The sequence below is a fragment of the Denticeps clupeoides genome, chromosome 19 (genome assembly GCF_900700375.1).
Source record: "Denticeps clupeoides chromosome 19, fDenClu1.1, whole genome shotgun sequence".
NCBI lineage: Eukaryota > Metazoa > Chordata > Actinopteri > Clupeiformes > Denticipitidae > Denticeps > Denticeps clupeoides.
Genome location: NC_041725.1, coordinates 10,492,135 through 10,510,355, shown reverse-complemented (window position 1 = coordinate 10,510,355; position 18,221 = coordinate 10,492,135). Strand labels below are relative to the sequence as shown.

The 18,221-nt window shown below is 42.1% G+C and overlaps 1 protein-coding gene across 5 annotated transcripts in view; it reads right to left on the bottom strand.

The window, feature by feature from the left end:
- Positions 1 to 18,221, bottom strand: part of cntn5 (contactin 5) — a 152,958-nt gene that overhangs the window by 8,642 nt on the left and 126,095 nt on the right. For 4 of the 5 annotated variants that reach the window (XM_028962211.1, XM_028962209.1, XM_028962210.1 and 1 more), the window contains 5 exons: positions 17,487 to 17,662; positions 14,223 to 14,343; positions 11,528 to 11,686; positions 9,656 to 9,805; positions 8,741 to 8,811 (listed from right to left, as the gene is read on the bottom strand). In XM_028962211.1, the coding sequence (XP_028818044.1) occupies positions 8,741 to 8,811; positions 9,656 to 9,805; positions 11,528 to 11,686; positions 14,223 to 14,343; positions 17,487 to 17,662 (677 nt within the window). The remainder of the gene's footprint in view (positions 1 to 8,740; positions 8,812 to 9,655; positions 9,806 to 11,527; positions 11,687 to 14,222; positions 14,344 to 17,486; positions 17,663 to 18,221) is intronic. The other variant, XM_028962213.1, reaches the window with a different exon arrangement.

Sequence of the window (18,221 nt, the reverse complement as noted above, 5' to 3'; positions counted from 1 at the left end):
TTGTTTGTATCATATTTGATACTTTGGGCATTACACATTACAAGTATGTTTTTCTGTATCATTTAATACTTTGGGCAATAACAAACATCATCATGCTCTGCACTGGGAGTCCAACTCTGCACGTCTATGCACTGTCTCTATAAGGCTCTAATGTCACTCAAATTGCCATCATGGAAGTGAACTCCCATTTAGCCATCTATAAATTTGCCATTGCATAGATATTTATGAATTCTGAGTCTATTATCCATCAAAACACTTGGAAGTTCAATTTTTATAACATACAGAAAAAAGAACAAATGACCATTGACCAATGTACCACTAAATCACCCTTTATACCGGCTGTATGTGAGATGTGAGAATTGGTGTAGTGCAAAAGGTAAAGCATCGGATAGTACACAAAATGCAATGCAATGGGTCCCAGAAATGCATGTCTCAAATATGAGGATACACACGGCATTAAAGGGTTAAATAGTATGCCACCCTAAAACAATCAATCTATCTTGGCCACTTGACTAAAAACTGTCTCTAAACTGTTTGTCCGTGTGCAGATACATCAAATGGAACTAATGCATCTAATTTCTGTATTCAAACATCACACCAATATGTTGAGCTTTACTTTGCGATACTGTCCTTTTCTTTTTTCTTACAACAGCATAATGTGTGCACAACCTAGATGCATTTGTTGTGTTTGCCACATTAACTCCTGCTTGTGTCAGTCTCCATGCTGTGCAGATGAATGGAAAACATGTTGTGTCCTTTCCATTCATGCCAAACCATTTCTAGCTACCGCTAGTTCTATTTAAGTAGTCTTTTCCCCATGTATAAGCACAGAAAAACCTGTTTGCTTCAGCTTTTATGGTCACCATTTATCAACGTAGTCAGTTGAGCACAAAGATATTGAGAGCTTCCAAAATGTTTGTATGTCTTCCTCACAACTTTAGTTTGTCTTAACAACTTTTTCACACTGATAGATGGGGTCCATTTGGACAGGATCCCTCTAATAGGCACATGAAGTGACAGGCAATCCATCAGCCTTTGTTGATTAATATGTTTGTGATAATGGTCTCCTTGTGTTAATAAAAAATTGTGTGCACAGCAAGTCCTTAAACAATAGATTTTCTGTATTCTAACTTTCACACATACTTTTCCATAAGCCAGATCTTGCAACAGACAGTATAACTGTTAAGTACCAGTCACAGAAGGTTAACTGAAGTCCCAGTTAAAGTTGTTATCGTCCAGCTGAATGGTGGTGTTGGCAAATGTCAAAAGTAACTCCATGTCAGGTAAGGTCATGCGCTTCATAAGCTTCTCTTTGTTGATCACAGTAAATGAACACTGACCCAGGGTCAATAAGTGTGAACAATAAGTGTAATTATACATTCAACTACATATTATAATCATTCACCTATTGTGCAAAGGCACTTATCCAGGTCAGGGTCATGCTGACTCTTTATCTAGCACAGGACGGAACAACTTTCCATCAATCGGAGACCAATCCAACATGTGTGCAACATGCCCAATTTTTATTCCTTTTAACATTTGTTTTGACCAAAGATTTATTACAACCCATGTGTAATACACATTATAATTCTCTGGATGTTTTTAAATATTCTTTGTTATGCTGGTGCCAAGTAACCTATATGCCAGTCATAATATTGTAAGATGTATAAAAAATGTGCATGTCAAGTGTTTGTATCAGTGTGTGTGTGTGTGTGTGTGTGTGTGTGTGTGTGTTTGTTGAAGAGGGCGAACACCGAATAACGCAGACCTCGAGTTTTGGCAGTCATCAGAAATCATTTCCAGCAGTTCCGGTAGATTGCAGGGCCAGAGCTGCTGTCACTGAGGTAATGAGAAAGGCAAATTTGCTGGCAACTGCTACGCTGCTAAATGAAAAGCGCTTTTGATGTGACTTCGGCTCTGGCCTATCTATGAAGTCAATCTGGACACCGACACACCTAACTGTTTAGTGCTAGCACTTCCTTTAATGGCTACAGTGGCAGCTATCCTGCAAATACTGTTAGCAGTCAGTGTTTGTCACAAAATGTCTGTTTAGAACACTGTTTAGACACAATGGTACACTTTGTTTTCAAAGCACCAGTATTATTATTAATGAGATACAAGAGCTTGGCTGAGAATAAATCAGAATGGATATACTGCAGTGGTTGCTGGGTCGGGTTAGAAGGGGTGATCTACAATAAATAATAAAAAAAGTGAAGTGATTGTCACATGTGATATACAGCAGCACAGAACATGGTGCACAGTGAAATTTGTCCTCTGCATTTAACCCATCACCCTTAGTGAGCAGTGGGACCTCAGTGGCACCTTGGCAGATCGGGATTCAAACCGGCAACCTTCTGATTGCGGGGCCACTTCCTTAACCGCTAGGCCACCACTGCACCCAGATTCAAATCCTGCTTACTACCATTGTGTCCCTGAGCAAGACACTTAACCCTAAGTTGCTCCAGGGGGACTGTCCCTGTAACTGCTGATTGTAAGTGGCTCTGGATAAAGGCGTCTGATAAATGCCGTAAATGTAAATGTAAATGAGTAAAGCACTACTGTGGGATGGCAGAAGCTTCAGTGATTGTGATGCTTGCGTCATCGACCAGAATCGAATTCCTTGTACATGTTTGTTCACATACTTGGCCAAAAAATGTGATCCTGATGCAACTGTCAGCAAGAACCGTCTGTTCACAACTATTGTCTATTGGTTACTTGTCCTTTGATATGTCACAAATCAAGCAGGTTTACATTAGCGGTGTCCAAAAAAAGTCATGCTGCTCCAGCTGCTCGTTCTTTTTGGCAATGCCGAATGCAATTCATTAGAAGGGAGAGAAATTTAATTAAAATATGAGCTCTTGGAATTAAATCTTCAGCAAATTTAATAAAAGACAAAAACCTGTACACTGTGTTCTTCCTGCCACCGAATCTGCCTGTCATGCAGCAACTTGAGCAATTTTTGCACACGGCTTAAAATAACGATGTCCCCTTAAGGCATTACCTAAATTAGCGACCTCTCCGGGGACAGGGTTAGCTGTGCTGGATGGAGTACTACAACTTCCAGCTCCGCCGGGACGGATTGCTCTCGCTGACTAATTAACTTGCGAGAGTGTTCTTTTGAAATAAATTAGTATCCATCAAATTCACATAATCATCGCTGCCTGGGAATTTTTAGCTAACCTTCGAATTATGGGGACATCTGAGAGTGGTGTACTGGAAAAAAATGATGCAGAATGAAATGTGTTGTGGATGAAAGACTGCTGCAGGCAAGGGGAGGGGCATGTGTTTAGGTGTGTTATTACCCCAAACCTTTTTTAATTGATTATATAAGCACAACATTAATTTGCTATGGAATGTGTATGTAATGATGCATGTTTAAACATTTTATGGTGTAATATGCCATGATACTAGATATCTAAATAAATGCATACAGTCAGTTTTGAGAACGACACAAATACTGGTTTTCACAAAGTTTGGTGCTTCAGTGCTTTTAGATCTTTTTTTTAGATCTCAGTTGTTTCTGTGGTGTGTTGACATATAATTACACGCATTTTATAATTTTCAAAGGCTTTTATTGACAATTACATCAAGTTTATGCAAAAGATCAATATTTGCAGTGTTGGCCCTTTTTTAAGACCTCTGCAATTCTCCCGGGCATGCTGTCAGTCTACTTCTGGGCTTTCAAAAACTTCAATGTTTTGTTCCACTTAGTTATCACTTTGGCCTTATGGCGTGGTGCTTCATCATGCTGGAAAAGGCATTGTTCTTCAACAAACTGTTCTTGGATGGTTGGGCAAAGTTGCTGTTGGAGGATGTTTTGGTACCATTCATGGCTGTGTTATTGTGAGTGAGCCCACTCCCTTAGATGAGAAGCAGCCCCAAACATGAATGGTATCAGGATGCTTTACTGTTTGGCACGAGACAATCATTCTTCTCCAGACAATCATTTTTCCAGATGCCCCAAACAATCATAAAGCAGCTTCATCAGAGAAAATGACTTAAATCCTGCTCATCAGTAGTCTAACCCCTATACTTTTGGCAGAATATCAGTCTGTCCTTGGTGTTTTACTTGAAGAGAAGCATTCGCCTCACTGTGCATGCATAAGAAATCACACCTGCCTTCTGCCATTCCTGAGCAGGCTCTGCAGTGGTGGCACCCTGAGTCATCTTTAGGAGACGGTCTTGGTGCTTGCTGGACTTTCTTGAACAACCTGATGCCTTCTTCACAGCACTTTAGGTGCATTTAGGTGCAATCTGAGTAACAGCAATATCTTTGCTCTTTTTATGCAACACAGTGATGACTGCACGTGTTTCAGGAAGAACAATGATTTCAAGCATCACCCTCCTTTCAAGGTTTCCAGTCTGCTGTTCTAACTCAATCAGCATGACAGAATGATCTCCAGCGTTGCGCTTGTCAACACTCTCACTTGTGTTAACGAGAGGATGACTGAAATGATCTCAGCAGGTCCTTTTGTGGCAGGGCTGAAATGCAGTTGAATTGTTTTTTAGGATTAATCTAATTTTCATGGCAAAGAGGGACATTGCAATCCATCTGAAATGGAAGCAGCAAATTTTGTGAAAATCAGTATTTGTGTCCTTCTCAAAACTTTTGGCCATGACTGTAGTATACTGTTTTATATACTACAGAACTAGAAAAATGAGTGGAGAAGAATTGACTGGAAATGGAAATTTGATCATTTGCAAATATCCAGAATATATTGAACAATGCATAGAATTCTGCTTATAGACATATCTCCGTCTTTGCATACATATTCTAAAAATATATATACATAATCTGTCTCCCCTTCTACAAGTGGACCTTCTAGTCGTACAAAAGGCTTGGCGAGCATGTGAGCCGGGGTGAGTCGGGCAGCCCCAGCCGTTCCAGAGCCTCCCGCACGCCGACGCTAATGAGATGGCTGGATGAATCAGCGCTCTGTTTAGCCATTCATCCTTCTTAATAACCTGAGTTCACCCCCGTGGACGCCTCGGCGCTGACAAGAGCCCAGAGATGACTGGCGAGGCGGTACAGGCCAATCTGGCATCTCTCTCTCTCTCTCTCTCTCTTTACTCTGTCTCCCCCGCTGCCAGAGGAAGCCCCAGTTCCTGCGCCGTCTCTCTCCATATTCATCTCCATTGATCATGGGCGGAGGGGCTGATTTACGCACCCTAAAAGCATTTAGTGATATGTGCGAAGTCAGAGGAGTCGGCGTCCGTGGCAGGGCATGTGGGAACCCCCCCTTCCCCCGCTTGGCTTCTAGGTCGGGCTGATGGATTTATTGATGAGCCACTTGTTAATACCTCCGTGGGCTGCCGTGTTGTCCCAAATCTCCCTATTCTTTTTCACTGACTGATTCATGATCTGCTCTGGTAGAAAAAGAAAGGAGACAATAGGTGTGATGAAGGGGATAAGCCTTCCGTTTTGTGAAAGGAGCAGAAGGAGAAACAGAAGGAAGGTCTGCCCTACCTGACGATGACAGACAGGTAAACAAATGTGAGAAAAAGAGAATAAAAATAAAAAGAGAATGTGCACGCCCACTCACACATCAAATTAAAAAAAAAAAAAAAAAGGACAGAGGGGGTTTAGACATGAACATCTGATGTGGCAAATGGTTTCAGGGCTGCAAGGCATATTAGAGCACATTCGCATTGTCATTGGCTCAGAGGAATTCTGATATCTGTCTACAAGAGCACTCTGAGAACATCGCTTTAAAAGTCATTCCACCTTATTTACCTTGTTGTACTAGTCACAACATCAAGTGGCAAGCATCTGCTACCTACCTGACTGCCAACTGAATGATGTTGCTTAGCAACAACACCAGCTGGATCTTAGCTAGAACTATTATTAATGGATGTTGTGATACACTTCCTGTTATCAGCACTGGTGTGCTGTAGTTACAGGCACAAAGCCCGAGGCAATTACTGACAGTAATTTTTTAGGGTTGTTGATGTCAACACGTTAAGGGCGTTAATAAAGTGTATGGGTTAATAATGCATCAACATAATGCCTTTTAACACCTCTCTTTCTCACGATTAATGCATTTCATAATTTGACCCTTTGCACAATTCTGTATTGCATGTGAGCCCATCTGCTTTGCAGGTACTCTATAGATATATCTGCAAATGTGATATTTTGCAAAACACAATAAAAAAAAAACTTTATTTATGCTATTATTGCATACCTGCCTTAGTAGAGAAATAGTCAATCAGCCTGCCAGCCAATAAAGTTTGTCTTCAGGAAATTATGATTTTAAATAAAATGTTAACATGCTTTGCAGTAGTTCACATCTGTGATTATGATGTTTAGTGCTTAATAATGTTAATTGATTAATTCATTGGGAATCTAATGCTAGTGGAATCAGCAAAATAGCTGACGTGCAATGGCCCCAAGTGATGAGCTAAACAGTATTCAGCGCTCTTGTGCTCTGAAATGCTCTGCACTTGTTGAGCACCCCAGCTTCTTCTAATTGAACTGTCAGTATAGAGCGGAAGATTAAAATGATGATTATTCCATAGTTACAGTAATGACTTCCTCAAGGGGTTATAAGTACCAAGAGGCCCAGTGTGCAGTAGAAACAGAAAAAAAGTCAATCTAGAAACTGTTCATCTGGAAGTCCATCTGGAAATTTCCCATAATGTCACACTAAGGTGTCGTTGTCTAGGAATGAAGGTTATTTCCTGGTGACAGTTGGGATGGGGTTCTTAATAACTACAAGAATAACCATCACTTACTCTCCACATCTGTTCTCCGCTCCACATATTAAAGCCCTCATTTGCAAATGCCTTGCTTTGTTCAGATTTCGACCTCTCGTCTGCACCGCGGAATTCCTCCCAATGCTACGGCGAGCATAAGGTGTGCGCTTCATTATCAAACATCTCATTGTAAATATCCTCTTAACATGGTGGGAGATTGATTTCATTCTGTATGAGCATTGTGAAGAATGAGATTGAGAAACAGATGTTCCAGGAACATCCCTGGTTTTATGGGGGGGATTGCATGTAGACTGAAGGTTAATCGCTGTTCACACTTCTCCAGTGTGACCAAACTTATAATTTATTAAAAAATAGCTGCAGCCTCAAAGCGGTTGAAAAGAGCACGGCGCTGCCAAAAAGACAGTGATGGCTGCTTCTCCCCACATGCTTCATGCAGTGGAAACAAAATTCACTATAAATGCATTAAAATAAATGCACACAGTGGGATTGAGAATTGTAATGAAATATTGGAGTTCACTGAATCAATTTTGCTGTGTTCAACTAGGGTGGAGAATGAGGTTTCAAACTCATCCACCATTCTGAAACACTAATATCCTATGGATGGGGGTACAGGAGGGGGGTCATTCTGGAACCTCTGCCATCAGGATAGAAATTACTGGATAAAGGTGATCAATCACAGTCAATGGAAAAGGTGGGCAGCAAGATGAGTTTCTTCACTCATGCACCCTGATTTTAAAATTCGTCTCCCATATAAATTTCACATTGCAAAAAAATATTCATGTTGCTCTAAACTATTTATGGCACAATAACATTTCTAAAGAAATGTTTCAAAGGCTCACAGTTTACATCCCTATATGCATTTTATAAAAACGTTATAGACTGGAGCAAATGTAACCTCTTTAAAGGAAAGATGAATTAGCCTCCTGCTGTAGCGTGACTTGGGCACAATGCACACTCAGTCATTGTAAATGGCATGACATTAGAAGGATGTCCAGGTGATTCTACGGGTGACACCACCTGAACGGTCAGTCCCATTATCCCACTAATACTGGCTGCTGTCACCTCCTGTGGCCTCACTGCAGTTCTTGTATGTAAAATTCGACAAAATTCGCCTGGAAGAAATCTCAATGGGATGCAATAGTACTCTGTAAAATACTGAACCATTCAGATCACTATTACACCCTTATGGACCACGGGATTTCGGTTTTGTTTTTTCATTTTAAAATTGGTGCGCCAAAGGACCCTCCCCACAAGTTAATGTTCAATCGCCCACTTGTGCCTCGACCCACATGCCCCCTCTCTGCCGGAAGTGCAAGACATGGAAACCAAAGCAAAAGACAACTGTTTATTGAAATGCACTCGAACGTGGCACTTCAGATAAAGAAAATAACCAGAGCAGTGGGAGCGTTCATTGCTAAGGATTAGCAGCCCTTTTGTTTACATTTTGTATGTTTTAATTTAATACATATTGCATAAATCAATAAATCAATGCATAAATCAATAAGAGGCAGTTTAACATTTTTAAGTTTTGTGTTTTGCATCTGTTAACTACATTTACATTTACATTTACGGCATTTGGCAGACGCCCTTATCCAGAGTGACTTACAACGTGCTATATCATTGAGTACATCAGAAATACTGGCATTTGTTCACTGTGAAGATTGGTAGATTTTGGTAGAAAAAACATTGTTCTCTTTATGCAAAAAAACATGTATCAGAGCAAAACCAAAATCATGGTCCTAAAACCAAGATATGGGCCGCGGGACCCCTACTGCACCCCTACTGCAGACGTTGTTCCTTTACAGCTGGAGCACTTTGGACGAAGCAAATGACCTGGGATGACTCATCATAAAAAAAAATTAAGTACAAATATCAGCGAGTGCCTGGCTGTAACTCTGAATGCCCAAGTCAATTACTGAAGAGAATCCATTTGGATGGAGGACATGAGGCTTTTGTGTCGCGTGCATTAGCATACTACAGGATCTCAGCGGGGAGCCCAGAATACTCGCTATGAAATGCAACTCACCTCCCATGATATGACTAGCTCATGCCTGCGGCCATTTCCCCCGCTCACGTTGGCTGGGGCTACGGATGGTACTACACACACACACACACACACACACACACACACACACACACACACACACACACACAGAGAGAGAAGACATCATTACATTTACATTTCTTCTCAATTTACCACATTTGCTCAATCAGTAATATTAATTCATTCATTGATTGATTCATTAATTGATTCACTAATCCGTTAACACATTCCCACTCTCAGTATCACCGACCTGGGGGCAGCATACCCTGAAGTCAATAAACAGGGATCCATTGCTAATTATTCCAAAACTGCAGGTGCTAGTGAATATTAAACATAATGACCCCTAAATGGTTTTACATTTTTAGATTTTCATGTTTTTTTTGCAAAGAAATAGGCTTTAAGCAATGCTGAATAAGTATTTGATCTGAACGGTGGCAGAGGGAGGGTTTTTTGTTTCAACATAAATAGATAATTCTGCAGCTCCCTTGCCTCAGGGTGTGTGTGCCTGGCTGCTGTAGCTCAAGCCCAAAACTTATCTAAATTCATGTAAGCGGCTTATACTCTACTCCTCCTCCAATTAACTCAGAACAGGGTCAGACAGGCAATGCAGGGTGGTCATGGTCAATTTTGGGAACGTGTCCCAGCACATGTGTCAATGTGCATGACTAGACTTCAACTAGACTTTAACCCTTCTATTTTGAAACGTATTGCAAAGAGGTTTGTGCAACAGTGACAATACCATTAGTCTGTGCGACAAGAATAAATGACACCATTAAAAATAAATAATCAAAGGCATTAATGTTGGTTTTAAGATGTTTTAAATGCATTTATAAGTTTATGTACACATAGTGCAATCCTCAATGATGCCATGATGCCATGAAGCAAAACAGTATTTACCAGCTTCTTTAGTGCGAACTGCCCTTGACGGGGCACTGGGGTCTCCAGTGCCGATAGCGTTGGTTGCCACCACTCGGAACTCATAATCCACCCAGGGGTTCAGCTCCACAGCCATAGCTGACTCCATGTCTCCTGTCACAGGCTCAGGATCTGTGGGGAAAAAAAAGATCGCTTCTGACTGACGTGCTAATGCTTGTTGTATCCCACCTGCAGACCACAAGAGCAGAAAACCATGTTTTCATTTAATACAAATGTTAAAAGGAAAACACTGGCTAGCGCTGACTTTACAAGCTGAACCTTTAGCCTCAGGGCATCAAAACACTGACACACAGAAGTACACTTTGAGACACGATGGCAGTGTTTCATGTCGGCTCCTTTCGTTAAGTTAAATTTTTCATTCTTTGACCATGTCAACATGGTCTAGCGGGGGCAGTGGTGGCCTAGCGGTTAAGGAAGCGGCCCCGTAATCAGAAGGTTGCCGGTTCGAATCCCGATCTGCCAAGGTGCCACTGAGGTGCCACTGAGCAAAGCACCGTCCCCACACACTGCTCCCTGGGCGCCTGTCATGGCTGCCCACTGCTCACACAGGGTGATGGGTTAAAGGCAGAGGGCAAATTTCACTGTGTGCATCGTGTGTGTGCTGCTGTGTATCACATGTGACAATCACTTCACTTTATCACTTTATTTATTACCAGCAACCCTGTCGCAACAGAAGTGAAACTCTGGAAAAGGAAAGATTCACTCTCTACCACATCCACTGATGCCATGTGTGAACTCCTCGACGTTCAGCGGAGGATTACAGCAGCTCTCGCCCTTGGGGTTCCGAGTTAATAAAACATTTAGCGGCGAGACATTTGTAAATAATACCAGCGTGACACGGTTAGTACGCAAATGACAGAAAAATTGTGAAATGGCAGCGACGGCTGAATAGCAGAGCACTCGGCGGGCGGATGGCCGTCCAATTTTCCAGCCTACGAAATCCCACTGCAGCAGTGTTACGGTTGTGGGACGCTGGCGTTTCAGCATTCCATATGTTCCCCCCGCTACTCCGGCATATTCGGGTGGACAACACAGATGCCCGTTAACAACAGGCCGCTCTGTTGAGCTGCGCTCTTGTCAAATTCGAGCCGAGGAAACGACTTCCAAACCCACTCAGCACTTAGCAAGATTTGCAGGGCCCCTAATTGGTGCTTCTTTTTTTTTTTGGTATAGTTTAATGCAGCCTGGGCAAGTGGAGCGAATGAGTGTGAAGCGATTCGGCCGTACAGATTAGTCATTGTGCGGTTTAAAACTTCTTTACCATGCCTCTTATCTGACTGAGGGTGTCAAACAGATTACAAACGCTTAGAGAGCCGCTCAGCCCCGATAATTACACGTGGTATTACTGTCAAGGTACACAAAATAGAGCCATTTCACTGCTGACACTCCAATAAAACGTAAACGGGATGTGTCCCTCTGCTCCTTCAGCTTAATGGGAGCGAGACAGAGGGGAAAAAAAAAGGAAAGCTCTGCACTTCTGGGAAGGAAGCTAGTCCTCCGTTTGACACATCGCTTAAGCCAACGACCTGAGTGCAAGTACAACAGTGCGTTAATCAAGCTCCAGTCTCATTTAGGCTTAAACGGATGCTCATAAGCATTACAGCGGTGATTTGACGTACAGGGAGGTGATTTATCGAGGGCCGGAGGTGGGAGGCGGCATCACTCCCATCACGCCAAGCGCGTGGATGGGAAGGTTAAGAGCCAGGGCGAATTAAGACATCAAAAGCGGACTGACGCGAGAGCAACACCTATATATCCATTACCGAACCCTCATGCTGATGGGTGACCTTGTGCTTGGCGCACCCAGCGCCTCACAAGACAGGTATTGATTACCTGTTCGCACTGTCTGCCACCCCAGGGAGAAGGGGCTGCGCGCCTGCACATTGTAAGCCGTGATGGGGCTGTGGTTGTCCACGCCATGGCTCCAGGACAGAGTGGCCGTTGTGTCCGTGATCTCCTCCACGATAACCACGCCAGGTGGACCTGGAGGACCTGAGAGAGAGAGAGAGAGAGATTCCTTTTAGCACCAGCACTACTTCAAAGTTAAGTGCACACAAATGGAAATTAATTTGTTCACCTTTGTAGTTAACATTTCCCTTTCATTCGTTCCTTCTGTGTTAATAATAAGCCACTATTGATCCCCATTTATTGTCTAATTCTCTACAGTTACTTGGAAAATAAAAGTGAATAATGTATATTTCCCTCTGAATTATAATTAGTTTTTACTTGCAGTGATGCAGCTGCACTTTTTTATTTCTTTCTACTTCATTTGTAGCCTTTGGGAAGGGAGTTTTGGGGTTCAGTCTCGAGGCTGATCACTATCATGTATTTACTGTTGTACATGATATTTCTGTTGTGTTTCATGGAAAAATGATCAATAAATCAATATGTTATTTTTTCCATAAAACTGAGGTGTTAAGCGACATGACAGTCTCCCATCTCTAAGCAAGCACAGCTCACAAAAAGGCCTTTTATTCCAATCTGCTGCTCTAAATGAATATTTAATGATGCTGTGTAATTCACCTTGACGTAACAGTGAGTCACGGTGCAACAGTGAACATACACGAGTGAATGGCGAGCCAGATATGCCCGCATATGTTGCCGAATTCAATTTTCCCGTTGTAATCCCAATCCAAACAAGCAAGAGCACAAAGACTTGCTTAGCTGCAGCAGGCTTTTGGAGAAGCCCAGATATCTTGCCAAGGATTTCATGCTGCTTAAAGAACCCTGAACACCCCACCGCACCTTCTTTTCAGAGGCACAATGCCAGCCCGGCGCTATGCTGCATGGCGGATCCTGCTCGGTCGCAAACGGCCAGGCATATGTTTACCTCAGCCTTCAGAAGTGAGCGCTATCTGCAAGTGCAGCAAATGTTCCGGACTCGGGAGGAAACAGCTGTAAATGATAAGCTGACAGCTGGTAGGCCCAATGAAAACCAGTGTTCCGTGTCCCCTCAAGAAGGGTGCAGCGAAAGGTTGCGATGAAAGGGACATTTGAAACGAGGGGGTGGGGGTGGCATTAATATGCATGGCGAGCCACCGCAGGCCCGGCAGCGGGGATCTGTTTTAAGTCTGGATGAACACCGTGGAATATGTCTCTCTCTCTCTGAAGCTTAAACAGACCCACAGAGGCATTATTACAGCGGCATTACACTCCACTAACTACCTTGCGAAATAGATCTGTACAATTATTAAAAAGATTAAAGATCTAAAGGCCTGTTGGATACCTGGGCTACGTGGCAGCGACTTCCAATAAAATCTCTAATTTCAGAAAATGCTGCACGGTGATTTTAAACTTCATTTGTTCAGTGAGCACATCTCCTGGTTCTTAGCCTGAGACAAAATGGGATTTTACTCCAGACGTAGCAGTGCCAGTTGTAATAACCAAACGAGAGCTTACACCTACTGAGCTTTTTAATTTTGCCTCAGCTAACTATAGTATAGGTTGTCATGATAAGGCGTGTATATTTAACCCCCGATACATCTACTTTGAAAGTACAGGTTCTGGAAATATAAACTTTTTAGTGATGAAATCAGTGCAATCTTTATTGCTATAAAAAAACTAAACTGCACCTCTTACTGCATGATGTTATTTATACAATGCATTCAACATATTACGCACTAATGTAGGCACACTGCTCAAGTGCAACAGTCTTGTTGACATCTCTTCAGCTTTCAGACCTTGAAAAAACACTGATCTGTACTCAGTCCTATTCAAATCTCTCTTTTCCCTGACATTTATTTTGCTCTAATATTTGTGCAAGAAACTACACCTGTAGCACAAGCCAGTTCATTTTAAAGCAAAAAAGTTGCATAGCCGATGCGTGGTGTATCGATTTTCACCAAAACTCTGGTGCTCTTAACCTGCAGATTAGTAGTGATAATTATGTGTGTTAATTCATGTCATGTGTTTTTGCTTTAGCTCAAATGTCATACAAAAAGCAAACACACAGCACGGGAAGATATTAACTGTACTATATTAAGAGTAATAACCATGCTGCATAATTTTTTTTTTGCTTTGTTAAGTGCCCATCTGTTAGCATTTTGCTCTGTTTGTTGCACAGCGCCTTGTTACTATACAAACTTTACTTATGTACTTAGATTGTTTCTCTTGTAACTGCCTTCATTTATGGTCGCCAGTTAAATAAACCAATCCAAACCTAACCTAATGTTACTTGCATGTCTTCTGCATGGGAACCTGGGTCTTGCACCTCATTCTGAAACTTTGAGGCAGCAGCACCTTATTAGTGGCACCACATTAGTATGATGATGATTAGAAGTGATGTCTCTCAGGAAACAGCTTGGATCGTGTGCAACCGCTCGTATCATAGAGGTTCCAGCATCGATATCTTGTGTCAGCTATCTCCAGTAGACCATGTTTATGCTTATGAAGATAAATGATAATGATTGAGGGTATAAACGGATGACACAGGCGTTAGGGAGATGCTAGCTGTCCCTCAGCAGCAGTTAAAATCCCGTTCAGTGTGAGGACCACTGAGCAGCAGGGAGTGTCTGTCTAACAAGCCTACCTCTGACAAGGAGCTCCGCCTCGGCATAGACCGTATCTGCACTGGTCTGCACCCGGCAACCATACTTCCCAGCATGCTTCAGCAAGATGCTTCTGATCATCAGGTCTGCTGTGGAGGACTGCTAAATTGAAAGAAAGAGCGCCGAAGGAAAAAAGGAGAGACAAAAAAGGGGGAAAGGAGAGTAAGGTTTAGACCTCTTCTGAGTGCTTGACACCTGAGCAATGTGCTGCTTTTACACGCTGTACTGGCTCATCCAGCTTAAGAGAATTCTGTTCAATTCGCCTTTTACTTCCCTTCATTCTTTTCTCTATTTTAACCTCCATCTCTCCCTCCCTTCCCTTACAATGAAAAAAAAAAAGTGCCTGGGGCGACACTGGGAATAAGTCAAGGTCTACAGGCTGCTGTTTAGCACAGAGAATGATTAAAATTACAGGACATGAATCAGATCAGCCTCACCGCTGTCTCTGAAGAATATTGGTGAAGCTTCACTTCCACAATGTGACTGTGCAGGACCAGTCATGAATAGATGTGAAAATGACATTCCTACATAAGCAAGAAGGGAGTAACGGAAAATTACTGACAATGTGTTTTCTTTATTTTCATATCCATTTACATTGGTAGGCATCAAAACTATGAATGAACACATGTGGAGTTATGTACTTAACAAATAAAGTGTGCCTTCAAAATATCCGCCCTTTGCTCTGATTACTGCTTTGCACACTCTTGGCATTCTCTCGATGAGCTTCAAGAGTCGTCACCTGAAATGCTTTTCCAACAGTCTTGAAGGAGTTCCCAGAGGTGTTTAGCACTTTTTGGCCCCTTTGCCTTCACTCTGCGGTCCAGCTCACCCCAAACCATCTCGTGGGGTCCGGTGACTGTGGAGGCCAGGTCTCCACTTTTTGTTAAGTACATAACTCCACATGTGATCATTCATAGTTTTGATGCCTTCAGTGAGAATCTATCAATGTAAATGGTCATGAAAATAAAGAAAACACATTAAATGCGAAGGTGTTACCAAACTTTTGGCCTGGACTGTACATATTGCCATCTTGCAACAAGCTGTATGAAAAAGATGACAGTATGTGACATGTTTTCATAAAAGAAATGACATAAAAAAAAAAAAAAAACACATGGCTCAGATTTAAATGGTTTCTATTAGAACTGTTTCATCCACAAAGCAAGGCACCTTTAGAAAATACCACCTGACCAAATACGCCATGTATGTAAATGTCACACATTTAATTTTTTCATATTCCTGAAAGCATAAACATTAATTAAACGCTATTTATCATTTTGAAACATCAGAAGGATTAACCTGAGATCGATTTAGAAATATATGGAAGTATTAAAGTATTAAACAGATTCAGAATTCAAATAAAATACTTCCAATATACTTTTAGCCAATAAGCTTTTGACCTATGGGTGCCTAATGAACCCTGCTTCATTGGCAATGTGGGATGCCAATTACTACAGTTGACTGTCTGCTGCACAGTCCACGGTGATGAGTGCTGGTATAAGAGTTGCCATATTAGAGCTGGAGCCTGAGGAGGGACGCAAATCTGCCAATAATTTGATATAGAAAAAGCCAAAGCTGTTGTGGGCCGAATTGTTTCAGCGCTGATAGAAAGAAAGCAGACATTCATCCCAATTAAGATGAAGTTTTAGTGTTGCACAGGCAGGGGAGGGGATGGGGAGGGTGGTTTAATACCAGGACGTCTGTGTGATCAAAGACAGAGCCTTCGTGGCAACCCTAAATCAGCATGCTGTTGCAGCAAAAACAAATTTTCTTTTACTTTCAAAGAAAGAGACAGTTGTTCACAATCATCATTGCTAAAAGAAAACATTTAAATTGTATTTTCTTCATTAAAATTAGTGCATTGTTTGATTGATTAAAAATATTCCACACATATATTTGTGTGTTTGTTGTGCCCCCCTTTTGCTTGATTCACTTAAAGCTCCACATTAACAGCATTTACATTTACAGCATTTATCAGACGCCCTTATCCAGAGCGACTTACAGTCAGTAGTTACAGGGACAGTCCCCCTGGAACAACTTAGGGTTAAGTGTCTTGCTCAGGGACACAATGGTAGTAAGTGGGGTTTGAACCTGAGTCTTCTGGTTCATAGGCGAGTGTGTTACCCACTAGGCTACTACCACCCCACAAAGTGATCTGCATAATGGGCATACTTGGAAGTCATCTGATAAGTCAAATTATTGATGACCTAAAACCTTTATATCACCTAAAACTTTTGATTTAATTTGCAGAACTTACTTTCATTCCATCATTCTGCATGGTCTCTTAGGACTTGTGTCCCCTTGAATGCCAAACCCATTGAAAGGGTGGTTATAGTCTTTATTTTGGCTAAAGAGATTTACAGGTTTAACACCTGAAACACTACAGAATAATTTGGGAGTAAAATAAATCATTCTATAGCTTATCTGTCACCTCTTGTGGACTTTGATAAACATGATAGCATGATCCGCCACAGGCCTTTAATCATGATGACATATAGTCTTGTGTGACCTTTCGCAGGATTGATTCTCATTCAAGTTTAACCAGGATTGGGCGTAACGTGCCAGGCCTGCCCTGAGTTATGATGACTCTCCCTGCTCACAGACAGACATGCCACTCTGCCAAGACAAGACAGCCAGTACATAACTCTAACAGAAAGGGAACGCTACAATAGATCCTTAAAAGCTAATAGTCACCTAATCGTGATATGCATAATTTAGATTTTTGTTTATTTTTGGTCAGTTTCCATTTGACTGAAATTCTGTAAAATGGCATCCATGGTAATACGATTTGAAACATTTAAAAACAAATATATCTGTAAATTATCCATATTTTTGTATTCATCTGAGGCATAACTATAGATTCTAATATATTATCCATTTGTAAAATCTTGTATGAAATAGAAAATGTACAAATTTGATGATGCATCACTGGATAAACTGAAGTAAAGGCTTCTCATAGTGCTTACACCTTAATGTTAGCTGTATTTGAACACTTTACAGTATATCACAGCTGATCACAAACTGCCAATGCCATATGTCAATCACTCAATCAAACAGAATGCTGGTTGCAAACTGAGCCAAATAAAAACCGCTCTCCCCTTAAACAAGATCAATGGTTCACTTCAACTCAATCAGCCTGTCATGCCTCCCAGTGACACTCACATAATTAACAGCGTTTCTTTACTAATGAGCTTGATTAAAATTAGACCCCAGCCCGCCGCCCCTACTCCGCAGATCAGAGCACTTACTGTCTGGATGTACTCGAAGTGGCCGCCCTCCTTCTGGAAGTTCAGGGGCTGGCTGTTGAGGAGCCAGAGGAAGCTGACGTCCAGCGATGGGTCGTGAATGGCTTTGCAGCTCAGCACCACGCTCTCCCCCACTGTCACCTCCACCCGGCTGGGGCTCAGCTCCACCCGCATGGCCTCTGAAAGGAGACGGCTGCCACACGGTCATCACAGGACAGCTGAATGAGACATTGGGCTGTATTTTTAAAAACATGACCCGCACTGAGATCTACTATGGATGTGTGTGAAACGCACAGTGATAAAGTATGACAACATGCAACACAGTAGCATTATCATATTATAAATATTCATAAAAATCCATGTAGTTTTTCCATGGCTGCCTGGGGAAAAAAGCATCCTTGTGTCGTCTTCTTGGTGGGCCAGACATGCTGAGTGAAGGTGAAGCAGTGGGAGTGAGGAAGTTGCTCATTCTGCAGTCATTACACACACAAACAGGCCTGCACTTTTCTTTGTCACATACATATGAGAGGTTCTTCAGAAGGCGACCCTGACACAGCCTGCCCCCAAGTGGGTGACAGCCCATGGCCTTGCGCAGTGATTCCTGAATGGGTAAAAACCTTCCTTTTAACGGTTGATCACGCACAATAAATTACACTGACACGGGGAGCTGTAAGGAGGCGGCGGTAAAACGCAGCGCTGGGTTCATGTTATGGAAGGTTGACGGGGGAGAGGATGCTG